Genomic DNA, 27,523 nt, shown 5'->3' on the forward strand with positions numbered 1-27,523 from the left:
GGAGCTGCCGACAGCATTGACATCGCCCTTGTCGCAGCTCCCTCCGACAAACAGCTCTATCCAACAGAGTAGAGGCAGCAGACCAGTGTCTGTGTGCACAGTTGTGGATTTCTGGATAAACCCTTAATACTTACTGTGTTAGCGGTCCCAGGTCTGTATGTGACCCTTACTTGCTACCTGGTGCGTACGAGTTTATTGAAAGACAACAGAAGAGGAAAAAGCGAGAGCTGTGAATAAAGACTGGGTTCTTAGAAGGCAGGGGGGTTGCTCTGTGAGAGTCAGAGAGGGAGAGTTGTCTATCCAAGCACACAGAGAAGCATCCACATCCTGGAGCAGTAGCGGTATGGCCAGTGATTCGTGAAGGACAGCGGCGAGGCACGCTCCCCGTCTCGGTCTCTCTCCCTGTGCCACGCATCACTGCCTGCGTCAGGCACTTTATGGAGTCTCTATGTCAGCGCCATTGATTGGATTTACCCATTCTACTAGCCAATTTACGGCACGACACGCTCACAGTCCCCATAGTCCTTTAAACAAGCCAGAGAAGATGTTGCACTTGCTCCTCTTTAAAGTGGCCACTAGTGACTCGGGATCACATCTTTGTTATGAACACTTAGAAAGAGAAGGGTTTGTAATCCAACCTCTACACCATGGGTCAGTGTGGATTGGAATTAACTTGGCGTTCTGAGAACTTGGCATGGTGAGAATAGTAATACAAGTTCCAAAAATCAAAATGAATTTGGAGAGGGTAGCCTTAGCTATATGAGATCGGTTCGACCCAAGCAGAGACTGGGTCAGTGTCGCGCATGGTTTTCAATGAGTGAACAGAAACACCCTTCTGGGTTTAGAGGCCCAACGTTTTATGATCTATTGACCTGCTCTGTCCTCTGCACACGGCTGACAGGTGTTAGACCTGATCCCAGGCCCCGGTTTCCCAAAAGCATGTTAAGGCTAAGTTCATCGTTAGAACAATTGAGCTCAATGGTTTCAACAATGAACGTAGCCTTAAGATCCTTTTGGGAAACCGGCCCAGGTCAGTGTTTGATCATAAAGATATCTATCTGCATTCTCGTGTCCTGATTAGGGCTGTAACCGATGAAATCATCAGCAGCAGAACATATACCTTTCAACATGGGCAGTATCGATCCCATCGACCACAGAGGTATAACCCCCGAACCCAACGAATTGCTCCACGTGGAGGTCAAAGGGCCTCCATCTCAGGGCCTCCCGAGTGGCGCAGCGGTCTAAGGCATTGCAGTGCTTGGCGTCACTACAGATCCGGGTTCGATCCCGGGCTGTGTCACAGCCGGCCGCGACTGGGAGACCCATGAGGCGACGCACAGTTGGCCCAGCGTCGTCCGGGTTAGGGGAGGGTTTGGCCGGCAGGGATGTCCTTGTCCCATCGCGCTCTAGCGACTCCTGTGGCGGGTCTGGCGCATGCACGCTGACACGGTCGCATGGTGTACGGTGTTTCCTCCGACACATTGGTGCGGCTGGCTTCCGGGTTAAGCGAGCAGTGTGTCAAGAAGCAGTGTGGCTTGTCGTGTTTCGGAGGACGCATGGCTCTCTACCTCCGCCTGTCCCGAGTCCGTACTGGAGTTGCAGCGATGTGACAAGAATGTAACTACCAATTGGATAACACGAAACACGTCCTTCAGTTCCATACAGTAGGCTACACGGTCCAACAGTGACGGTCGGTCTCTCTGGTACTAGGCCTAGTAGCTCTAAAGAGGAAGGACTTTCATGTGTTTACTTTTGAATAGGGTTGTTTGTTTATCTGCATTAAGGAGTCCAGTCAGTGTGCAGCAGCAGTACCGGATGCATGATGGTAGATCCTAATTAAAGAAGTATTCAGCAGCTCAACTTCAATGTGCAAATTACCAGCGTCAGCCAATTAGTATGCTAATATATTAATTCCTCTTATTGCTGATTAAGAATTCAGGATTTTTTCCTTGCTGCTCCATATGCACACAGATACCCGTACACTTCCCCTGCAGATTATTATTGAGTTCATTTATTTTCTGTGTTCATTTTACTAACAATTTCTTTTTTTCTTCTCTTGGTCTTTTTTCCTCTTTTATTTACAGTGCAATTTTTTTTATTTCACCTTTATTTAACCAGGTAGGCCAGTTGAGAACAAGTTCTCATTTACAACTGCGACCTGGCCAAGATAAAGCAAAGCAGTGCGACAAAAACAACACAGTTACACATGGGATTAACAAACGTACAGTCAATAACACAATTGAAAAATATATGTTCAGTGTGTGCAAATGTAGTAAGATTAGGGAGGTAAGGCAATAAATAGGCCTTAGTGGCGAAATAATTACAATTTGGCATTAACACTGGAGTGATAGATGTGCAGATGATGATGTGCAAATAGAGATACTGGGGTGTAAAAGAGCAAAAAATTATAATAAAAATGGGGATGAGGTTGTTGGGTGTGCTATTTACAGATGGGCTGTGTACAGGTACAGTGATCGCTAAGCTGCTCTGACAGCTGATGCTTAAAGTTAGTGAGGGAGATAAAAGTCTCCAGCTTCAGTGATTTTTGCAATTCATTCCAGTCATTGGCAGCAGAGAACTGGAAGGAGAGGCGGCCAAAGAATGTGTTGGCTTTAGGGATGACCAGTGAAATATACCTGCTGGAGCGCGTGCTACGGGTGGGTGTTGCTATGGTGACCAGTGAGCTGAGATAAGGCGGGGCTTTACCTAGCAAAGACTTATGGATGACCTGGAGCAAGTGGGTTTGGCGACGAATATGTAGCGAGGGCCAGCCAACGAGAGCATACAGGTCGCAGTGGTGGGGAGTATATGGGGCTTTGGTGACCAAACGAATGGCACTGTGATAGACTGCATCCAATTTGCTGAGTAGAGTGTTGGAGGCTATTTTGTAAATGACATTGCCGAAGTCAAGGATTGGTAGGATGGTCAGTTTTACGAGGGTATGTTTGGCAGCATAAGTGAAGGAGGCTTTGTTGCAAAATAGGAAGCCGACTCTAGATGTAATTTTGGATTTGAGATGCTTAATGTGAGTCTGGAAGGAGAGTTTACAGTCCAACCAGACACCTAGGTATTTGTACAGTGATTCCTCCTTTAAAAGTTGTGTCATACTGCGCCACACCCTGCGTGCTGCTGCAGCATTCTCTGTGGCACGTCATTTAATTCTCTGCCATTTCTTCTGTTACTGCTGTTATTATATACTGTTATTGCTAGTTTGACCACCAGAGGGCATCTTTGAGAAGCATTTGATAGTATTCCGTATTGTCATTACCAGAGAATTTAAAATCTTTTTTGTAATAACATAGTATATGGGATTGATTTTAAGAAATTTGGCTTAATTAATTTGATTAATATTTTGGTGTTTCCATTCAGAGAAATTGTCAGTTTGTAAATTCAGACCGTTTCGCTCTCGGAGCGCACACTGGACAGTCGGGTCGAGGAGTAGAGTTGATTTGAGCGTTCTGGCCTTAGCTTGGGTGCTAGACTACCCTTGTAACATTGGCTAGCTACTTTCAGACACAAATGAGACCACTCTGACCATTTTACTCGCCCTAGCAGAGCTGGTAAGGCCGTCGTTTTGAAGTAATCGCGAAAAAACATGCCTTATTTTCGTGCATTTTTCACCCTGCCAGCTCCTATTAGTTCTATTGAGCACCGTGGCACCAACTTGCCTTCCGAGCGTTCTATTCCCAGCTTATTGTTCGTCACAATGCCTGCTTCGCTATTGTTGGCAATGAGACCTGCTCACGTTGCTTTATAGTTAAAATGTAAACACAAAATGTCAACAACAAAAATAATATTGGAACTCTGTGGTCTTCCCATTGTTTCCTATGGGGGAAATATAGGCATGTCTGTCTATTTCGCCAAGTATTTTTTGGGGGGGGGGGCCTTGGACAAGTTGCTGCGGGGGGTGCAGAGCTGTTGGCCAGGGTAGGGGTAGCCAGGTGTAAAGCATTGCCAGCCGTAGAAAAATGCTTATTGAAATTCTCGATAATCGTAGATTTATCAGTGGTGACTATTTTTCCTAGCCTCAGTGCAGTGGATAGCTGGGAGGAGGTGCTCTTATTCTCCATGGACTTTACAGTGTCCCAAAACTTTTGGAGTTACTGCTACAGAATGCAAATTTCTGTTTGAAAAAGCTAGCCTTAGCTTTCCTAACTGACTGTGTATATTGGTTCCTGACTTCCCTGAAAAGTTGCATATCCCGGGAGCAGTTCGATGTTAATGCAATGACTTCATTTATTTAGCTTCCCCATTAATAAGCAGCCACAGAAAAACAAAATAAGCGTTGCAAATCTATCTTAAGTCGACCAGGTTTGGGTTTTCCTACCGGGACGACGACGTTAACCGTACGGTGTCTAACTCATCGAGCCGTGTTGTTAGTCACAGACAACTCCCACACTGTATGGGATTGTGTAGGACAAATAAAGTCCCTGTTGCTTGCTAATCAGTCTTCCTTTTCTCCACCTCAGTGCTCAGTGGACTCTGTTCTAACGACTGCCCGGGAAACGTCAAGGTAAGACTAGTGTCTCTGTGTGTGCGTGTGCATTGTAACGCAATGAAAAAAAGATAGCCGTGGAGGTATTGAAATGTAAAAAATACAAATTCTAGAAACTTTTTGGAGAGAGTGAAAAGGCTTATCTTGTAACTAGTGAGTCTGGCCATCTTGGTCCTGTATGGGGCGTCTGCTGAATGACTAAAAATGGAAATGTCCCCAGAGCTAGTGACAGACAGGCTTGGTGCTGGTCCTGCCGTAGTGTTTGTTTGGGTTGTTTGCCTCTCCACTGTGTGTCCGCTCACACTCACCCCACCATTGCCCGACTCAGCCGGGTGATTGATGGAGCCCATGTCTGGAGCTTTGGGCTGTTTTCTCCACTCTCCTCCTCCTTAAGTCCCTCACATCCATCACTCTAACCCTCTTCTGTCCGTATGTCTTCCCACCTATTGTCTCGTTGTCTATCACTATCCACCTCCTCCCTTTAGTTTCCACAGAACCTTTGTTCAATTTCCAATCCAAGTACAGTACAACTGTTCAGTCTGATGAAGCTATAGGCCTACATGCAATGTATAGTACTGTACTGTGTGGGAGGGTAGGTCGGTGTGGGAGGGTCTGTCGGTGTGGGAGGGTAAGTCGGTGTGGGAGGGTCTGTCGGTGTGGGAGGGTAAGTCGGTGTGGGAGGGTAAGTCGGTGTGGGAGGGTCTGTCGGTGTGGGAGGGTAAGTCGGTGTGGGAGGGTAAGTCGGTGTGGGAGGGTAAGTCGGTGTGGGAGGGTAAGTCGGTGTGGGAGGGTAAGTCGGTGTGGGAGGGTCTGTCGGTGTGGGAGGGTCTGTCGGTGTGGGAGGGTCTGTCGGTGTGGGAGGGTAAGTCGGTGTGGGAGGGTAAGTCGGTGTGGGAGGGTAAGTCGGTGTGGGAGGGTCTGTCGGTGTGGGAGGGTCTGTCGGTGTGGGAGGGTCTGTCGGTGTGGGAGGGTCTGTCGGTGTGGGAGGGTAAAGTCGGTGTGGGAGGGTCTGTCGGTGTGGGAGGGTAAGTCGGTGTGGGAGGGTCTGTCGGTGTGGGAGGGTAAGTCGGTGTGGGAGGGTCTGTCGGTGTGGGAGGGTCTGTCGGTGTGGGAGGGTCTGTCGGTGTGGGAGGGTAAGTCGGTGTGGGAGGGTAAGTCGGTGTGGGAGGGTCTGTCGCTGTGGGAGGGTAAGTCGCTGTGGGAGGGTAAGTCGGTGTGGGAGGGTCTGTCGGTGTGGGAGGGTCTGTCGGTGTGGGAGGGTAAGTCGGTGTGGGAGGGTAAGTCGGTGTGGGAGGGTCTGTCGGTGTGGGAGGGTAAGTCGGTGTGGGAGGGTAAGTCGGTGTGGGAGGGTAAGTCGGTGTGGGAGGGTCTGTCGGTGTGGGAGGGTAAGTCGGTGTGGGAGGGTCTGTCGGTGTGGGAGGGTCTGTCGGTGTGGGAGGGTCTGTCGGTGTGGGAGGGTAAGTCGGTGTGGGAGGGTCTGTCGGTGTGGGAGGGTCTGTCGGTGTGGGAGGGTCTGTCGGTGTGGGAGGGTAAGTCGGTGTGGGAGGGTAAGTCGGTGTGGGAGGGTAAGTCGGTGTGGGAGCCTGGCTGCATTCTCTAGCAGCCTGCCATAGCGTTTCATTAGGCTGTTAAAACCGAGACAGACAGAAAGCTCTCTTCGTTAGGCGTCATCGGCCCATAATGAAGAGATCATACAGCCTCCATATGACCACTCAGTCATTTACTGCTCCTCAGAGCCCCACCCCGCGGCATGCTGAGAGAACCGTCTCCCCACGGTACTAGTGGTGGGTGGAAAAACTGTCTAGTTACATATCTGGATATGATTTTTGACGATGTGTCGTTTTGACAATATTGTAATATTATTTTTGCACTAGTTAGCTGTACTTGAACCAAAACTCCAGTATGTTTCCTTCATAGCTTGTTCTCCACGGCTTTTTAAATAGGGAGCCAAATGGTTTTCAACACTTATTTCCATGACTGATCAAAACTATCTCTTGTCCCTCTGTAGCAGACATATGATGAGCAATATGTTTGAACATCCAATAGCAAAAAAAAATGATAGTATCGAATCGCAATACATATAGAATCATGAGAATCGCAATAGATATGGAATTGTGGGAATTGTGAGAAATGCCATACATATGGAATTGTGGGAATCTTGACAATCGCAATACATGCACTGAGTGTACAAAACATTAGGAACACCTTCCTAATATTTAGTTGCACCCCTTGTTTCCCTCAGAACAGCCTCAATTCGTTGGGGCATGGACTCTACAAGGAGTCAAAAGCAGTCCACAGGGAAGCTGGCTCATGTTGACTCCTGTGCTTCCCACAGTTGTGGCAAGTTGGTTGGATGTTCTTTGGGTGATGGAACATTCTTGATACACACAGGAAACTGTTGAGCGTTGATTTAAGTACCTTTGAACTGTTGAGTGTGAAAAACCCAACAGCGTTGCAATTCTTGACGCACTCAAATCTGGCACCTACTACCATACACCGTTCAAAGGCACTTAAATCTTTTGTCTTGCCCATTCACCCTCGGAATGGCACACATGCACAATCCATGTCTCAAGGCTTAAAAATCCTTCTTTAACCTGTCTCCTCCCCTTCATCTACACTGATTGAAGTGGATTTAACAGGTGACATCAATAAGGGATCATAGCTTTCACCTGGATTCACCTGGTCAGTCTGTCATACAAAGAGTGGGTGTTCCTCATGTTTTGTACACTCAGTGTTTCTTATCGGCACCAAAGTATCGTGATAATATCATATCGTGAGGTCCCTGGCAATTCCCAAACCTACACAGTACACTGTAGAGCTGATGAAGGCCACAGTGGTCAGGACTCTCTCAGACAGGAAACCCGGATGGGTGGGACAAGAATTGTGAAAGCCCTTTACCAAGCAGCCTTGATTCAATACAGGGCTACACTACAGTTTGTTAGGGCAGTGGATCTCATTCCAAGCCGTTTTAGTGGCAACTTGTGTATCATGAGGTCTAGCGTTTATGTGGCTTTGGAGTGCAACAACTTGAGAATAAAATCAGTTGTTGTTTTTTTTTAAAATAAATTCAGTACATATATGTAAATGGCTACCACAATGAGAAGGACCTTTCAAAATCTGCTCAGAGGTGGTACTGCATCGGTGACTGGTATCCATGGTAACACATCCAGAAGATTACAATACGCTCTAAATCAGAAGGCGACGTAACTTCATGTATGATCACTCTGTTCAGGCCTAAACTTTCCCCAGTCCTCCCTCGAAGATACAGAGAAAGCTACATAGCATAGGCCTAATTTACGTTTCGGGGGGAACATTTTCATTTTCCCCCGAACCGTTTAAAAATTCATCTCCGATTCGCCACATTGTGCTGTTCATTACCATTTTGAGGGATTACCAGGAACAGTGGGGAGGACTGCATAATGCAGAGGATGTGATGGAGCTGGCTGTGATGTCAGGCTCACTGTAGCCTGTCCTCAGTCTGCTGGAACCTGTGCTTTATTTCACCCAGAGGACATCTCTAGCTTCCTAGAGCTGCCGGGGTTTGCACCCAGATCCCCGTTGGCTTCAGAAAGGTCAAGGAGGGTTCGCACACGCTCTGTACACACAGCCAAAACCTCCTGGGGCGAGTCACGGATGGGGACAGATGTCTGTGTTAAGACTTTGGCGTCTGTGTTGAGAATTAAATGGTGGGAGATCAGTCGTTTTGGGGATAATGGTTCCACTAATATATGTGTTCGTCTCTAATGCTGTGTGTGTATGTGTGTGTGTGTGTGTGTGTGTGTGTGTGTGTGTGTGTGTGTGTGTGTGTGTGTGTTTTGATCTTGCAGCCGTTTGGTGTGAACCAGCCTGGACCGTACGTTAGCTACACTACTGTGGACTCCAACGGCTACCTGAAGAACGCCTCGGGTAAGTCCAACGTGGACAGATACTGTGTACAGTTGACAGTCGGCCAGCCGTCTTATACAGGCATTCTGGCAATAGTGCAGATTGGGTGGGCCGTCAGCCATGACAGTTGTTCTATTGGGAATGGGGTTGAATACAGACTTCCCCTCTATACTTGGAGGTCATAATATCTGTGCTGCGGTAGCAGGTCTGAGTGACGGGGCTGTGGTGTTGGTGTTGGTGAGTGTGTGTGTGTGTGTGTCTGGGTGAGAGGCCTTTTCCAGGACTGTAGCCCAGGGGTTTAATTGAAGCCTGGCTTCTGTGTTTTCCCAGACAATCGCCCTGTTGCCCATCTCACCGGAGGTTATCTCACCGCCCGGCCTGCTAATGTTGACACAGCACGTTTCCTGCTAGAGAAAGGCATGATGGGTAGAGGGCTATCGGTTTGCTTGCTAAGAAACGGCGGGCTTTGTTGCTGCGCTCTTTGTTAGGAGGTTGAAAGGGAGGAGGAAAAGAGCCTCCTGCCTTTGGGGGAAAAATAAAAGAGATTTGATGAAAAAGAACCGAGCTATACGTCCGAGATAACGTTTCGAGGGCTCAGTGAAGAGGAGGGTGAAAGAATAGAGTTCTTAACAAAGATCTGTAGGAAAGGTTCTGTGTCTACGTCTGTGTGACTGGGTGGCTTGGAGGCAGAGGTGGAATTGCCATGTTCTGGGTCACTCAGTCAGGTTCCCCTTCATCAGAAAGGCTTCAACACAATGACAGAATTTCTCCAATGAAGCTAGCCGCATTCCTCAATACAAAACTATACCGTTTGGACCTATGGAATGGGATGGTTTGTATTGTCGCACGTAGCAAAATCACTTAGCCAGCCAGAGTAACAATCGATGTCAGACTGAGCTATTTCACTTGAAAATTGGTTAAAATGGCTGAATTGTAAGTACAACCTGCACTGTAAAGTTGTCTTTATACCCAACCTAGTTCAGCCTGAACAAAACAGACTAGACATTAAACCATGACCCATTCAGTCTCATTGTTCAACACCTGAGAACTGAACTAATAGACACCAGCATTACTCTTTGTTAATGAAGTGTTTTGGACCTGCCCATGCTGGTCCGGTCCGAGGTGTGACTGGTGCCAGTGAAGAGCAGGCCAGCTAAAACATGACACGGGGAGATAGTTCTGTTGAATGGACAGGACAGATGAGTTGAATTGGGCCTAATGTCTCCCCCGCTGTCTCGAGGAGGTGACAAGGCCATTTCAAAGACAAATCGCAAAACGGCTTCGAGGACAGACATTATTTTCAGATAGCTGAGAAATGGATTCAAGCATTTGCAAGATTTCTCAGCGAGTAATTCCATCTTTTAAAAAGCCTTGGTTCTGTTCACGAATTTTATTTTTCATTTTTTTTTGCAGTCTTTTTCTTTCCATCGTCTGTGTGTGTCTGGGTATCAACAATGAATAGGACAGCAAGGCCTAAAAAGCAGAGTATCTATTTGAGTATCTAGCTACATCCTGTTCTGTTGGAATCATCTACTAATGGAAAACGCAACAATACAACAGTCATTTTGAAAAGAAGAACACTCTTCCCTCACTCATCTCTCTCTGTGACAGGACCCCGTTTATAGGGGCAATAGAATAGATCCATCAGTCCACAAGGAGTACAATCAAAAGAACCAGAGAGTCAGAAAGCCCTCCGTCTTTCCAAACAGTTTGTTTATTGTTCAATAATCCCCAACCGCTATTCAATTTTGCAGGACTCTCAGACACCAAACGGTGAGATTAAAAATCTCTATTTCTTGTGTTAAAGGTAAACTTCTCTTAAGGTTTGGAAACATTGGGAACACTCGAACCTTGACAGAGGAGAGGGAAAAGGCGAGGTAAACCTAGTATAGTACATGTCTGACTGGAGGGAATGAAGAAGAATAGAAGTCCAGATAGTTCTCTTTGCAGAGAGGAATCTTCAGGGGAAAAAAGGAGAATTCCCTTTCTCCCATTCATGTTTGTTATCTGTGTGGATGTTGAGCCTCCGTGTTGTGGTCAAGGCTATTTAAAGACGACTTGGATTCATTTAAAGCCCAGATTTGGGATTCAACACCCAACGGGTGTGTCAACATGCAGCGGTTTAGGGTTGTCCTCTGACCCCTGTGCTGGAGCTCTGCTCTGTGGGCTTCAGAGCAGCTGTGTCTGCACCAGACCCCTCTCCCTGAAGGTCATCTAACAGGCTGAACTGAGGAAAAAGCCCCAACACCTCCCTCCTGGAGGCTGAGCCAATGAGAAGGAGAGTGAAAGGCCAGAGCTGTGTCTACACTGACTGAGGGAGAGGCTCGGAGTATAGGTTAGATATACTGTACAGTATGGAGAGTGACTGGGTCAGCCCTGGCTGGGTTATTCCCAGGACTCCTCATTTGACAGTAATAAAGTGCAGTGCGGGACAAAGCCAGTGTGTGCAGGGTGATTTAAAGTGTATTTATTCTAGGGGCATGGGGCATGGGGAGAAGGCAGGTAGACTGACAGAAATGAGCGATGATGCGCGGACTGTCTGCTCTCTCTACTGGGGCCCCACGCTCTTCATTTACTCTTCAGTACTAAAAGAGAGGGATGAGAGGTGACAGAGGAATAGAAGTCAAATACATGAATGGATGTGGAAGGAAAGGACTATAGAAAATACATACTGTGGAGGGAGAGGATAAAATGGCTGAAAAATAGCAGCAAATGCGGCGAATAGTGGCAAGTGGGTAATGGAATGAAGATCTGGGTCAATGGAAACGAGGAAGTAGAAAATAAAGTGAAGGTTCAGGAGGTAGGACACACACTACACTACGCTGTGGTCCACAGCTCTTACCGCTGTGTCACAGGGCTTCAAGCTCTGATTGGTGAACCTGCGTACGGAACTCTGACCCAGCTCGGCCATCTCGTTATGGTATTGAGCATTGGTTATAGTGCTGGACAGGCAGCTCCCGTCATACTATCACGTATGGCAGTGGCCCATGTGTTAGTGGCGGTTAGCCTCGGTGCGCTGCGGTGTCTCTGTTTCAGTGGTTCTGTGGAGGCCTGGGTCTGTGATGCTGAGGCTAAGGGACATAGGGGGTTTAAAAGGCCTGGCTGGCTGGTCCTGTCAGATGATCCCTGGCTGCTCTGCCTGGCTGCTCTGCCTGGCTGCTCTGCCTGGCTGCTCTGCCTGGCTGCTCTGCCTGGCTGCTCTGCCTGTGTATCGATCCCCAGGACCCAGGCAGTCTCCATCTCCACATCTCCAGCTGGAGCTAGTGAATCAACCAGCAGAATATTAATGCGGACTCTGCCTGCCTAGTGTGTGTGTGTGCGCGCGTGACCATACGTGTTTTTGTTTGTGTGTATGTGCGTACTTGATTGACTGTGTGTGGGAGGGTAGTTCATTTACTGTTTGTGCAGTGCAGCAATGCATGTGTTGTCTGTGTGCTGTCTGGTCCTCAGAGAACCAGTGCTCCATCTGAACCTCTCACCTTAGTCTCCTCACCCCTCGGGCTATTTATATAAGGCCCTGGTATGCAATAGCTTACCTTTCCGCTCATTCCTTATCCCCAATGGAAATAGAATTCAGCTATATTAGAGATGAATATTGACCTTAGCGGTAGATTTCCGTACCGTTGGTTTCTGTGCAATTTGGATCAAGGGAGTTGTTGTTCTGCACAGTTAGTAAATCAGTAGGCCATATAGAGTAAGCTACAGTCCCCTGTGGGTTTTAAAGGTACATCTAAATGTGGTAGGTGTGGGGTAAAGCTAGGGGTTTTAAAGGTACATCTAAATGTGGTAGGTGTGGGGTAAAGCTAGGGGTTTTAAAGGTACATCTAAATGTGGTAGGTGTGGGGTAAAGCTAGTGGTTTTAAAGTTACATCTAAATGTGGTAGGTGTGGGGTAAAGCTAGTGGTTTTAAAGGTACATCTAAATGTGGTAGGTGTGGGGTAAAGCTCAGGGTTTTAAAGGTACATCTAAATGTGGTAGGTGTGGGGTTGTGGTAGGTGTGGTGTCAGGCATAATAAGCAGACGAGCTCGATTACCCTGGACTGGTGATGACAGGACAACGGCTGTGTGTGTTGTTTTCACTGCGTAAGGGAAGGAAGGAGGGAGGGAGGGCTAGTCTCTCTGTGCATAGAGAATACTGGATGAAATGAAGCAGAGGAATGACAGTAATTTGAAAAATGACGGATGGTGAGTGAACAGTACCACTGGTACAAAACAGGAGTGGGGATGCGCACTCTCTATCCACCCATCTCTCTATTCCATCCCTCTCTTTTTCTCTGCCATGGTGCCGGGGCTTTTGGCTGGCTCATTGGAAGGGAGGAGCGGAGGGAGGAGAGGAGAAGGAGGGATGAGGAACAAACAGCTAGGGAACTTCGGCAGGCTCTGTTTAATTAGGCAAATGAGGATGAAGGATTAAGGACAGCAGAGAATAACACCCCCCCCCATGCACACAGACACCTACACACACAATCACTGTTCTATGCTGTGAGACACACAGATTTGATACTCTCTGTGCGACACTCATGAGTGATCAAGTCAGGCGAACAAGTCACTCTTCGTACAGATGCCCAGGTAACCAAACACACCGCGCACAGTACACCCTCTCTCTCTCACACACACGGCACCTGTTGGGCTGGACCTGTGTCTTGTCAGGTTGAAGTCAGTGGAAGTGAGGAGAGAGAGAGAGAGAGAGAGAGAGAGAGAGAGAGAGAGAGAGAGAGAGAGAGAGAGAGAGAGAGAGAGAGAGAGAGAGAGAGAGAGAGAGAGAGAGAGAGAGAGAGAGAGAGAGAGAGAGAGAGAGAGAGAGAGAGAGAGAGAGAGAGAGAGAGAGAGAGAGAGAGAGAGAGAGAGAGAGAGAGAGAGAGAGAGAGAGAGAGAGAGAGAGAGAGAGAGAGAGAGAGAGAGAGAGAGAGAGAGAGAGAGAGAGAGAGAGAGAGAGAGAGAGAGAGAATTATTATTGATCAGAGCTTTGTTCTGCCCATGATTCTCTCCTGTGGGTTTCTGCACTCAGGCCAGTTAATTGGTCTCAAATTCAATGCAGGATTACCCCTCCGACTGTTCAACTCCTCCTGTTTATCTCTCTCTACAAACCACACGACACACTCACTCTCTTTCCTTTCACTCACTCTGTCTCGTTCTCTCACACATAATGTATCTTTCTCTCCCCTCTTTCTTTCTGTCATTCTCCTCCTCTTCACCCCGTAGAGTGTTAATATTGTCTCTACATCTCCTCTTCTCTCTGTAGAGTGTTAATATTGTCTCTACATCTCCTCTTCACCCTGTAGAGTGTTAATATTGTCTCTACATCTCCTCTTCTCCCTGTAGAGTGTTAATATTGTCTCTACATCTCCTCTTCTCTCTGTAGAGTGTTAATATTGTCTCTACATCTCCTCTTCAACATGTAGAGTGTTAATATCGTCTCTACATCTCCTCTTCACCCTGTAGAGTGTTAATATTGTCTCTACATCTCCTCTTCACCCTGTAGAGTGTTAATATTGTCTCTACATCTCCTCTTCTTTCTGTAGTGTTAATATTGTCTCTACATCTCCTCTTCAACCTGTAGAGTTAATATCGTCTCTACATCTCCTCTTCTCCCTGTAGAGTGTTAATATTGTCTCTACATCTCCTCTTCTCCCTGTAGAGTGTTAATATTGTCTCTACATCTCCTCTTCACCCTGTAGAGTGTTAATATTGTCTCTACATCTCCTCTTCTCTCTGTAGTGTTAATATTGTCTCTACATCTCCTCTTCACCCTGTAGAGTGTTAATATTGTCTCTACATCTCCTCTTCTCTCTGTAGTGTTAATATCGTCTCTACATCTCCTCTTCAACCTGTAGAGTGTTAATATTGTCTCTACATCTCCTCTTCTCCCTGTAGTGTGTTAATATTGTCTCTACATCTCCTCTTCTCTCTGTAGAGTGTTAATATTGTCTCTACATCTCCTCTTCTCTCTGTAGAATGTTAATATCGTCTCTACATCTCCTCTTCAACCTGTAGAGTGTTAATATCGTCTCTACATCTCCTCTTCAACCTGTAGAGTGTTAATATTGTCTCTACATCTTCTCTTCTCCCTGTAGAGTGTTAATATTGTCTCTACATCTCCTCTTCTCCCTGTAGAGTGTTAATATTGTCTCTACATCTCCTCTTCTCCCTGTAGTGTGTTAATATTGTCTCCACATCTCCTCTTCTCCCTGTAGAGTGTTAATATTGTCTCTACATCTCCTCTTCTCCCTGTAGAGTGTTAATATTGTCTCTACATCTCCTCTTCTCCCTGTAGTGTGTTAATATTGTCTCTACATCTCCTCTTCTCCCTGTAGAGTGTTAATATTGTCTCTACATCTCCTCTTCTCTCTGTAGTGTGTTAATATTGTCTCTACATCTCCTCTTCACCCTGTAGAGTGTTAATATTGTCTCTACATCTCCTCTTCTCTCTGTAGTGTGTTAATATTGTCTCTACATCTCCTCTTCTCCCTGTAGTGTGTGTGTGTGTGTGTTATGTTCACCACTGTGTTCCATCAGTGGTAATGGTCTCAGTCCTAATATCTTCCATGCTCCCCTAATGCAATAGATATGAATGCCTCTGTGGCTGCTCTGTCGCCACAGTAACCTGTATTAGAGAGCACATCTCAACTGCAGCCTGGTGTCCAATTACGAGAGAGAGAGAGAGATAAGAGAGAGAGGGAACAAGAGGTAGAGCGATAGAGAGAGGGAACAATGGATATGTAGAGGGAGAGATGGGGAACAAGAGAGGAGGAGAGAGGGGGAAGAAGAGAAAACAACCAGCGTGTTGAAGTCACCGCCTAATCTGGTTACCTCTTCTCTCAACGCCAGTCTTGATCTGTCAAACCCAGGTCTCAGTTTTGCCTCATTCACCGTCTCCTCATTGTGTTTCTGATGATCAGACGCGACGCGCTGATGGATCTCAACAAACACTGTGTCACCCACGGTGCCGTGAGCTTTAATTCGGTCTTTTCCTCCTGCGAGAGCACCAGTGATAAGAGAGGAGCCCAATGGGCACGCCACTTATCTCCTCCGCTACAGACACCCGCTTCTCCCCACAAATCAATGTCTGAATCTGCCGTTTGCATTGTGTGGGCGCTGAGGGCCCCCCTCTCCTCTCCCAGGCTTAGCTGTGGTTCAGTGTGTACCACTTCATTCCTTTATCCCCCAGGCCCTGCCGCCGCAGTGTCCGCAATCGCCAGTATGTGTCCTTCCCGTCCCTCCCATTGCTGTAGAAGTGCCCAATCGGGGGGGGAAGAGTGGTTTCTATAGCGACGGATGTTGAGAATCTCTCCGCAAACAGGTTGCCCGAAGATGATCCGGGGCCTTGGGAAGATGAGGTTGAGGGTGAGGCTTTGTGTGTCTCGCTGTGTGTAACCTACTGAGGATTTGATGTAGCCAGTGTGAATTCTTTATACACTGGTGTTTAAAAGATTGCTGCTGGTCACCATTTGAGATAATGTTTCATAAGATACTTTTTTGCGTAATTGTGGGTCACGTTTCCTCTAATACTAATGCTGATCTCCATTAGGGTCTGCCTGATGACGTCTGTTGCCTTCCCGTTGTTTACCACTCTCTGTGTGTTCTATATGTGTTGTCATTCCTCTGTGACCAATGAAGATCAAAAGCCTGCAGAGAGTGTGTGTGTGTGTGTGTGATCTTGGTTGAAAACAGCAGAGGTGAATTTGGAGGGCAAGGTGGTTAGGATGATATCTTTGAGGGTGCCCGTGTTTACGGATTTGGGGTTGTGCCAAGACCTCAGGGGAAAAAAATAAGTATAAACACCATGGGACCACGCAGCCGTCATACCGCTCAGGAAGGAGACGCGTTCTGTCCCCTAGGGATGAACGTACTTTGTGCGAAAAGTGCAAATCAATCCCAGAACAACAGCAAAGGACCTTGTGAAGATGCTGGAGGAAACCGGTACAAACGTATCTGTATCCACAGTGAAACGAGTCCTATATCGACATAACCTGAAAGGCCACTCAGCAAGGAAGAAGCCACTGCTCCAAAACTGCCATAAAAAAGCCAGACTACGGTTTGCAACTGCACATGGGGACAAAGATCGTACTTTTTGGAGAAATGTTCTCTGGTCTGATGAAACAAAAATAGAACTGTTTGGCCATAATGACCATCGTTATGTTTGGAGGAAAAAGGGGGAAGCTTGCAAGCCGAAGAACACCATCCCAACCGTGAACCACGGGGGTGGCAGCATCATGTTGTGGGGGTGCTTTGCTGCAGGAGGGACTGGTGCACTTCACAAAATAGATGGCATCATGAGGCAGGAAAATTATGTGGATATATTGAAGCAACATCTCAAGACATCAATCAGGAAGTTAAAGCTTGGTCGCAAATGGGTCTTCCAAATGGACAATGACCCCAAGCATACTTCTAAAGTTGTTGCAAAATGGCATAAGGACAACAAAGTCAAGGTATTGGAGTGGCCATCCCAAAGCCCTGACCTCAACCCTATAGAAAATGTGTGGGCAGAACTGAAAAAGCGTGTGCGAGCAAGGAGGCCTACAAACCTGACTCAGTTACACCAGCTCTGTCACGAGGAATGGGCCAAAATTCACACAACTTATTGTGGGAAGCTTGTGGAAGGCTACCCGAAACGTTTGACCCAAGTTAAACAATTTAAAGGCAATGCTACCAAATACTAATTGAGTGTATGTAAACTTCTGACCCACTGGGAATGTGATGAAAGAAATAAAAGCTGAAATAAATAATTCTCTCTACTATTATTCTGACATTTCACATTAAAATAAAGTGGTGATCCTAAATGACCTAAGACAGGGAATAAGGTGTATGTAAACTTCCGACTTCAACTGTATGTTTGAACTTGTGAGATTCCTCCCTTGTTCCCTGACTTCCCAGAGCACCATTGGAAGTGATTGGTTGGGGAGGAGACTGGAGAGTAGCTTTTCCTTCCCGTTTGTTGTGAAGCTGGCTAAGTTCCTCACCTCTTCCTCTCCACTAGATAACTGAACTCTGTGGCACAGGAGAGCAAGCACTGCAACTTTTATGTTCTGAGGCTTTTAATGCTGGGGGGGTCTCTTTGGCTGACTGTGTGTGTGTGTTGTGTGTATTGTACTCGCCCATGTTTCTGAATTAACTTTTGGAGCTGAGGAGTCCTGACTTGTTGGGTGTGATGATGTGTTCTGCTCTGTTTGCCACACAGACAAAACTCTGAGGCTCTAGAGTGTGTGTGTGTGTGTGTGTGTGTGTGTGTGTGTGTGTGTGTGTGGGGTACTTTTCAACATGCTTGACACTCCTCACACCCAGATTGGAGAGAGCCTGGGATTGAGTGAATGTGATAAGCTGTGGAAGCGTAAGGTTCCTTGAGTAAACCTGCCCTTCGGGAGCTGTTTGGCTGGCTGGCTGCTCTGAATCCGTTCTGTGGTCTGAGAGGGGGATTGGAGCCTGTCAGTCATGTGCTGCAGGCTGGAGCGCCTCGCCAAGGTCTGTCTGTGTGCTCCACGGCCGCGCTGCAGTGAGATAAGACTCCCACTCCAGGCTGTAGACCGCAGCAGCTAGCCAGAACCCCCACCCCACCGCCAGCCTTCCTCCAGCCAGCACAACCAGCACCCCCCCTCCCAGTGCACGGCCTCTCTCCAGCCTACATCCCCACCTGCAGAGTGGCAGTCCCTAAGTCAGCTTCCTCTCTCTCTCTCTCTGAGTGACACATTCTCCAGCCAGCGTCCCCAGCAGCACTGTGACACCCCCCCCCCCACTGTCTCCATTCGCAACATGACACATCTTTTAGTTAACAACAGCCTGTCGCTAGGGTAGCTGGTTAACCCCAAAATGTCTGTCGTCTACCGTCTTCTCCTCCAGACCTTACACATACTTCCTAAGAGTTGTGGTTACTTAAGCCGGGCGTGCGCTAGACGATCTTGGCCCTAATTCTTAGGGTTAGGGTACGTTTTTGAGATCGGTAACAAAATCCCAATGTCATTGCCTACTCCGGGCCGTCACCGATGCTTGTTTAATGTGAGCGGGTCAGAGACGCAATCAGAAGCCTACCGTTCCTGTCTTTGACCCATCCCAGACGCCCCGATATCGTCGAACGTTTGATTTTTATCAGCACAAAATCTGCAATGCTCTTGTTGTGTGAGATGTGCAACGACAACTTTTGAGAACGGTGGTCAGTAATAGGTCAATGAGAGCTCACCAGAGAAGAAGCCAGTGAGATGAGGACGTTGTTTCACATCACCCAGGATGTGTAGACTCTCCAGCAGAGGCCATGACTACTAGTATGCGTTTGTACTTGCCTTTATTAACCAAAGCCAAAGTGTCAAATCGTTACAACTCTGAAGTTCACGAGCAATGTTTCAATTCAATTCAATTCAAAATGTATTGGCTAGATAATTCAACTCGCTATGGCAAGCGTGGATCTCTGACTGAAAACTCAAAGCAGCCGTATAAAAGGTTAACTATCTAATCACATCAAGGGAAGAATCTTGTGGCGTGTCACCCCGTCTGTGTTACATGGTTTAGTGTGCTCACACACTACGTTAGTAAGACAGGGGAAAAAGGTCGTTTTAAAGTGAGGATTTTGAAAGTCGAGAAAAGAGAGGGGGAGAGAGAGGTGCGTGTGTGTTTCTTAGTTCCAAACCTTGACTAAACTTGACTAAACAGAGATGACCTTCTTTTGACTTTTGCCCTAGCACTCCGCAGCTGATTCAAATAATCAAAGCTGATGAGTTGGTTATTTGAGTCGGGGCTGAAGCCAAAACATCCTGCCGGCTGCCTGGACCTGGTTTGGGAAACCCTGAGTTGGACGTACTTTTAAATGTCTTGTTTATAATCTCTTTATGCGTTTAGAATCATATCACTTTATCCAAAGAGTAATTCTGGTGAAGCAATGTACACCTTAATCAGATTACTCTGTCAGTTTATGTGTGGTCTCCTAGTGCGAGTCTTCTCATTAGTGGACAAAGCCGAAACTGCAACTCCTTCCTCAGCCCTCTAAAGCCAGTAAGTAGAGCCAGGACAGTTACCCAGAATTCAAACAACATCTTAATGTACATGGATGAAGTCATTAGCTTTCCTTAGTCCTTTTTCCAGCACGGTAACACCTCTAAACTGTCTTTTTTTTTTTTACCGAACAAAGGAGGGTGTTTTTCTTTTTAATAGTATCATTAACCCGTCTCTCCCCACTGAAGGGTCTTGGATGTCTTGGATGCCCCCAGGTCAGAACATAATGAAACTGCACCTCATTCCCCACCACACATACATAACACAGTCTTTAGTGAGTGTTCAGAGAGGACTAAATTGATTGCACACATAACATATATGCTGAGTGTTCAAAACATTAGGAACACCTTCCTAATATTGAGTTGCACCCCCTTTTCCCCTCAGAACAGCCTCAGTTAGTCAGGGCATGGACCTTATAAGGTTTCAAAAGTGTTCCACAGGGATATGCTGGCCCACGTTGACTCCAATGCTTCACACAGTTGTGTCAAATTGGCTGATGTCCTTTGGGTGGTGGATCATTCTTGATACACACGGGAAACTGTTGAGCGTGGAAAACCCAGCAGCGTTGCAGTTCTCGACACACTCAAACCGTTGCACCTGGCACCTACTACCATACCCCGTTCAAAGGCACTTACTCAACGTTTTGTCTTGCACATTCACCCTCTGAGTGGCACACATGCACAATCCATGTCTCAATTGTCTCAAGGCTTTAAAATCCTTCTCTAACCTGTCTTGTCCCCTTCATCTACACCAGTGGTCACCAACTGGTCGATCTCCAAGGCATTCCTTGTCAATCCCCAAACATTTCTGCAAAAAACACAACAATAAAGCCTTGCGTTTTTTTTGGCACCATTTGATTCAGCAGCCCTAATGGCGGGAAGGCAACATGTTCCCGTTTTGAACCATTTCATGTGTCTGCCTAACCGTCAGGCCCAGATAGCAAATCGATTGCACCTATGGGCCTACCGCTGGCCAATCAGACAGCTCAGTTTCCTCGAGCCATAGCCTGTAAAAAGAAGCCCTGAACGTACAGCAAGGTTGACAAAGACTCCGGGAATACAGAGAAGTGCTGCTGTTTTAATGAGTGAGTTCATGTTTAAGTTGTTATTCAGCATTGTCGACACTTTTTTTATATGCCATAAAATGCATGTTCTCCCTACTTCCACGCACGCTACAATCAGCACTGTTAGCTGTAATGAACGACTATAGCGCTGTGTCAGAGTTAATACCCTGCTATTGTATCATGAAGCTGATGGGAGAGATCAGTGTGGTGGTCCGTATTAGCAGTTAGCTTACTGGTTTAACTAGCACTGTGACGTGGACTTCCAAATCAGTGTCACTACAATGGACACGCCACTTTATTAACAGAAATGTAGACAGTACCATATTTTCGACCTGTAATGATTGAAGCAATTACATTTGGCTTTACAGCAACTGCTCTGAAGCTGCACGATGTAACCTGCTCCATCATTGCAGTCAATTACGGAAAGCAGGAACAGGGCTCAAATCTTTCTCTCTCTCTCGCTTTCTCTCTCGCTCTCTCTCTCTCTCTCACACTTTTATTTCGGAGGAGCTGGTCTAATGGTCCTCATTTCAAACTGTTACAATGGAGATTGGTGGAAGGTAGTATATAGATTCTCTCAAGATGGAGTTACACTTGTGCTTTACTGAGAGACAGGCATTCAACCCCAAGCTTTTAGGCTCTATACTGAGGCTGTGTGTGTACATAATAGCTAGGCAGAACACACTGTGGTTTTTTTATGTGGACTGTATATATTACTATAATCAGTCATTGAAGCGTTTGCTTGCTGCACATTGTAAAAACAGCCTTCCATCTGAGTGTGGGTCCAGACCAGCCATGCAGTCCATCCACATTTATACTGATTTGTTGTTGTGGTGCTCTCTTTGTTTACTGTAAAGCGGGTGATTTACGTGCTTGGCAGGGCCTGTGTGTGGGCCAGTGACGGGGTGGTGGAGGAGGGGGGTGGCAGACGCCTCTGGGCTGGGCGATGGTAGGAATAGGACGGTCTGATTTGTGTCTTTTTTTATGAGGCTTGTTTATGGGTCTGAATGGCTCTAATGGCTCCTTTGTTTTCCCCTCCATGCAGCGGGCCAGCTGAGCCAGTCGGCCCACCTCTCCCTGCAGCTGCCTTACACCGTCCTGGGCCTGGGGCGCAGCGCCAACTTCCTGGACCACCTGTACGTGGGTATCCCCCGGCCCCTCGGGGACAAGGTACAGTATGGTGTGCTGCAGCACTGGGGGAGGGGAGCGGAGAGGAGGGAGATGCCAGACAAAACACAGGACAGGACAGGATGCAGTAGGAGCTACAGCAGGTCTAATTAATACACCATGGAAATACTGTTTCTAGTCACTGCACCCATATAGAGAATACACCCAGAGCCACTGATACTGACACTAACTATACTGCAGGTTGATGTAAATGCTGTTCTTCCTGTTGCAATATGATAAGTAGATTATATATTGTGCAGTAAATAATTCGTTATCTTCTTCGTTCCCCCACTTTTGTGCTACCTCAAACATTGGCATGTGGGTTTTGAGTTCGTGTGGAGTGACAGCCTTCTGTCTCTCGTATCGCGTGCCGTTTGAAATGCCGTTTGTTGATTCCTCGATAGATTCCCCTGCGCGGCTTATTTGAATTTGAGACGGTGGCTCCCGTTCCTCGCCTGTCAAAGAAAAGAACAGAGGTCTTCATCATAGCGGATTTGCATTGCAAATTTCTGCCCATACCTCACTACCTTGGGAGCGATGCTCGTACAGAGTAAGGCATCTGAAGTACAGCAACGTGCTCGGTTGTCGCTCGCACCCTTTGAGTTATGCAAGAAAATGTTTCCAAAGGTTCACATTTCCCCCACACAGCAGTTAATAACATGTAATGCTTTGTATTATGCTAACCAATTTTTACCTTCAGAGGGTGTATGAATATATGGTGTGTTCAGTGCTACATACACTGAGTATGCAAAACATTAAGGACACCTGCTCTTTCCATAACATAGACTGACCAGGTGAATCCAGGTGAAATCTATGATCCCTTATTGATGTCACTTGTTATATCCACTTCAATCAGTGTAGATGAAGGGGAAGAGACAGGTTAAAGAAGGATTTTTAAATTAAATTGAGACATGGATTGTGTGCCATTCAGCGGGTGAATGGGCAAGACAAAAAATGTAAGCGCTTTTTAACGGGGTATGGTAGTAGGTGCCAGGTGCACCGGTTTGTGTCGAGAACTAGCAATGCTGCTGGGCATTTTCACGCTCAACAGTTTCCCGTGTGTATCAAGAATTGTCCACCACCCAAAGGACATCCAACCAACTTGACACAACTGTGGGGAGCATTGGAGTCATGGGCCAGCATCCCTGGGGAACGGGGGTGCAGCACAATATTAGGAAGGTGTTCTTTAAAAATGTGCACTCAATGTACACATTTAATGAACAACTGTGTCTATCTGACTGTCTCTGATAGACCTGAGAGAGACAGTTCCTATCTGTCTCCAACCCTCCCTCACAGGGAAAAACATTCAGGAGGCCTGTGAGGGAGAGAGAAAGAGAGAGGAGGGAGTTAGGGAGGGAGAGAGGGAGTTGGGGGGAGAGAGAAAGAGAGGAGGGAGTGCGTTCTACTTCTACTCTCCTCCTGTACACTCGTCTCAATCCCATGAGGATCCTTTCCTCCGCTCACAAGGTTTACTTCACTAATCAAGATTCCCGCTCTGCTCCCGCCTCCCAAAAACCCCACTTCACTCCCAACTTCAGACCCACCGCTCTCCTTTGAAACGCTCTCTGAAAACCCAGAAACGCTTTCCTCCTCTAAAACGCAGGCGTCTTCTCTTAGCCAAAGCGCCGGAAGCGCAGCCTGTCACTGTCTCTCACCGCCGTTCTGCATAAACCACACTGCATTAAAGAGCAAAATGTCAGGGTTAGCTTAGGAGGTTAAGAACTGCAACTTGTAATGAACTAGCACACTGTTCACAGTGCACTGACTCAAGGTGACTCATTCATTGTTATTCTCCTTAACCTATTTCACCTCAAACGCAAACAATCACTAGCCATTAGCAAATCAAAATCCCTGAATCTGCTGCTCTGTTTCGCTTTGAGTCTTTGCCTTACATAGTATATGCATCTCTGAGCTATGTAGGTGTGTCATTCACTTTCATTTACATTTCTCAGTGTCAGGAAGGAGTCATATGCATGGCTTCCTAACCCACACAACCCTCAGCATTGTAACGATACTCCAGCTAATGGGACTGTAGGAAGTAGGCTGACACCAGGGGGATACTTCAGCAGACCTCGTTTATTTAATTTATTAGCCTGTCTGTGTCTTAAATGCATGGCTTTAAATAGCTTGGGTATAGGTAGCTGAAACCCCTGGGCTCTCATTAGGGTGGCTCTGGGTAAACGCGGATGCAAAGTACGGCGGCACACACTGCGTGTGCGTCTGCGTGTGTGAGCGAGCAAGTGTGTTTTCCTTATCCCTTAATGTTGCCAAATGATAGATGTGTTGTCGGAAATGAGTCTCTCTTCCCTAGAGGACTCTGTGAGAAAGATGAATTTTAACGTTTGCCAGTGATTGCCATCCAGTAGCAACTTGAAGAGGGAAAATTATCTTTTGTAATTAATACAGAAACTGGCTTTGAAAAGCTTTTGAGCTTGAAATTCTAAGAATGAAGTTTCTTCAACTCTGAATCGGAGAGCAAATTGTAGTGCAGTACAGGAAATGACTCAGGCCCTACATTGAATCTGCACTGAGAAGTGTGGGATATATTGCCTGCTTTGAACTAGACTTTTTCCATTATTGCCCCTTCATTCTGCCTCCCCGAGGCACTAATAACATATTTTCTCTGTTTCTGCCTTGCAGGACGTGAGGAAGCAGGAGTGGACAGCCATCATCCCCAACTCGCAGCTCATAGTCATTCCATACCCACACAACGAGCCCCGCAGGTACACACACACACACACACACACACACACACACACACACACTCATACATCTGTACTTGGGACGCCCACAAACATGCTCAGGCCATGTTTCCATTGGTTTTCTGTGTCATTCACATGTAATTCTACCCCCAGGAGTGCCAGCAGATGGCACAACCCCCCCCCCTCTTTGTATGCCCAGCTAACACATTCTCTCACCAACACATGGAACACACACACTCTGACAAATACTTGCATATACAGTGCCTTCGGAAAGTATTCAGACCCCTTGACTTATTCTAAAATGGATTCAATTATTTGTTTCCCTCATCAATCTACACCCAATACCCCATAATGACAAAGCGAAAACAGGTTTTTAGACATTTTTGCAAATGTATTTACATAAGTATTCAGACCCGTTTCTATGAGACTTGAAATTGAGCTCGGGTGCATCCTGTTTCCATTGATCATCCTTGAGATGTTTCTACAACTTGACTGGAGTCCACCTGTGGTAAATTGATTGGGCATGATTTGGAAAGGGCCTTGGTCAGGGAGGTGACCAAGAACCCGATGGTCACTCTGACAGAGCTCCAGAGTTCCTCTGTGGAGATGGGAGAACCTTCCAGAAGGACAACCATCTATGCAGCACTCCACCAATCAGGCCTTTGTGGTAGAGTGGCCAGACGGAAGCCACTCCTCAGTAAAAGGCACATGACAGCCCGCTTGGAGTTTGCCAAAAGACACCTAAAGACTCTCAGACCATGAGAAACAAGATGCTCTGGTCTGATGAAACCAAGATTAAACTCTTTGGCCTGAATGCCAAGCGTCACCTCTGGAGGAAACCTGGCACCATCCCTACGGTGAAGCATGGTGGTGGCGGCATCATGCTGTGGGGATGTTTTTCAGCGGCAGGGACTGGGAGACTAGTCAGGATTGAGGGAAAGATGAACGGAACAAAGTACAGAGAGATCCTTGATGAAAACCTGCTCAGGACCTCAGACTGGGGCAAAGGTTCACCTTCCAACAGGACAACGACCCGAAGCACACAGCCACAACAACGCAGGAGTGGCTTCGGGACAAGTCGGGAATATCCTTGGGTGGCCCAGCAAGAGCCCGGACTTGAACCCGATCAAACATCTCTGGAGAGACCTGAAAAAAGATGTGCAGCAATGCTCCCCATCTCTAACCTGACCGAGCTTGAGAGGATCTGCAGAGTAGAGTGGGACAAACTCCCCAAATACAGGTGTGACAAGCTTGTAGTGTCATACCCAAGAAGACTCGAGGCAGTAATTGCTGCCAAAGGTACTTCAACAAAGTACTGTGTAAAGGGTCTGAATACTTATGTAAATGTTATATATCCGGGTTTTGTTTTTTTTTCAAACATTTGCAAAAAACAGCTTTTGCTTTGTCATTATGGGCTATTGTGTGTAGATTGATGAGGGAAAAAATATATTTATTCAATTTTAGAATAAGGCTGTAAGGTAACAAAATGTGGGAAAAAATCAAGTGGTCTGAATACTTTCCGAATGCACTGTATATAGCTACTACACTAACGTATTACTCAGAAAAACACACCCACATTAGGTAGATGCATAGATCATGTACTGTTCCTACATTACAGTGAATGCTCAGTGTATAGCTGTGTAAAGGAGGTGTCTTCAGTCTCATAATGTTTATTGGGCACAAGTTAACGCAACATATTGTGTATAATTTTGTGTCCTGCATTGCTATTGGTACATTTTATTTTCACCACTAATATTTAATGTGTTTATTAGTTCTGATAGAATGTCTTAATGAAGTTCTCTCACAAGGTTTTTTTGATTAATATTTGAGCAGGTGTATTGTTCTTCAGCCATTTATGGTAGTTTAATATTGTATCTCCACAATCTGGGCCTGTTCTTGTTTTTAGTCAAATCGCTCAAATTAACTCTCCGTTCTTTTCAATAGTCACAGAATATGTGCATCGAAAGACCGTAAAATGCGCTTGTCATTGTTTGTTTTTGATCTTATTGAAATGGTTCATCTCCGACAGGGACGTAGCGTTTCTCGATTCGTTTGGACCGAACATGTCATCATTTCAGGGTATTTTCATATTTTGTGATTACAGAAACTTTATTGTCAAATAACGCCTCTGATAAAGCAAAATATGCAAAATGGCCTTAATTATAGCACGTTGACTCTTACGTTCTGATAGGGTTGGAAAAGATGAGACGTACCTTTTTTGTGTGAGTGTCATGTAGCAGTTGATACGCTCTTTCTCTCTCCTACCCTTTCCCTCTTTTAGTTGGAGTGCGAAGTTGTATCTGACCCCCAGTAACATAGTCCTACTGACCGCCATCGCTCTGATCGGAGTGTGTGTTTTCATCCTGGTCATCATTGGCATCCTCCACTGGCAGGAGAAGGTGAGAACGGAATGACACAAATACATCGCTTATCATCGTCATTATCATCGTTTACGGTTTTAATCAATAATAATGAGCACCATCAACCTCCTCTCTTCCCCTTCATTATTAGCTGTGCTGTCTTGTCATTTTTCCTCTTCTTCCTTGCGTTCCTCCTCACTATCCTCTCCTCCTCCCCCTCCTCTTAATAGTCTGAGCCAAAGCCGGTTATGTTCTGGTCAGAGCAGTGTGTGTCCTCTCTCATCCTCCCCACCATTGCCAGTCCATAGTATCTGGCGGGGGTCTTCTCTTCTCCTGGCCCTAGGGGGTTGCTGGGGAGCTCTGGTGTTCGTCCAGAGAGCAGGAGACCCGCTGTGGGAACAGGGCTCACTCGGAGAGGAACAGATGGGTCAGAACCAGCAGATGGGCCCTGTCCTCTAGCCTCCCACAGAGCTCCAGCACGGCTGTTAGAGGGCCACAACCAGTGAGGACGCTCGGCTGTAATTGCTTTTGTTCTGCCCCTTCGGCATATCAAATCTTTTGTTCGTAATCCCTGTAAATATGCCCTCCAGGGAGTGTGTGTGTGTTGGTTGTCTTGCTACATTCCTGTGGGTGTTTGTGAATTTTACATTGAGTTTTTAGGTAATCATGTATTGTTTGAATTTCGCAAACTTGTGCGCATTTGCATGTGTTTGCATGCAACTGTTGCCGACACGCATGTGTGGTGTGTGTCCAGCCTACCGTGCACACACTCTGAGCGATTCATCCCCATCCCAGTGCAGCCGTGGCTGGTTTGTTTCTCCGCCGAGCAACGTTGGCGTCTTCTCAAAGCCATCTGCTGCGGGTGCTTTATAAT

The 27,523-nt window shown here is 46.6% G+C and overlaps 1 protein-coding gene across 1 annotated transcript in view; it reads left to right on the plus strand.

Annotated features, from left to right (window-relative positions):
* Window positions 1-27,523, plus strand: part of itfg1 (integrin alpha FG-GAP repeat containing 1) — a 120,715-nt gene that overhangs the window by 88,830 nt on the left and 4,362 nt on the right. Inside the window, exons 13-17 of the mRNA XM_029767087.1 lie at window positions 4,470-4,513; window positions 8,323-8,401; window positions 21,466-21,590; window positions 24,228-24,310; window positions 26,571-26,688. Of these exons, the coding sequence (XP_029622947.1) occupies window positions 4,470-4,513; window positions 8,323-8,401; window positions 21,466-21,590; window positions 24,228-24,310; window positions 26,571-26,688 (449 nt within the window). The remainder of the gene's footprint in view (window positions 1-4,469; window positions 4,514-8,322; window positions 8,402-21,465; window positions 21,591-24,227; window positions 24,311-26,570; window positions 26,689-27,523) is intronic.

This window comes from Salmo trutta, chromosome 12 (assembly GCF_901001165.1).
Source record: "Salmo trutta chromosome 12, fSalTru1.1, whole genome shotgun sequence".
NCBI classification, from domain to species: domain Eukaryota; kingdom Metazoa; phylum Chordata; class Actinopteri; order Salmoniformes; family Salmonidae; genus Salmo; species Salmo trutta.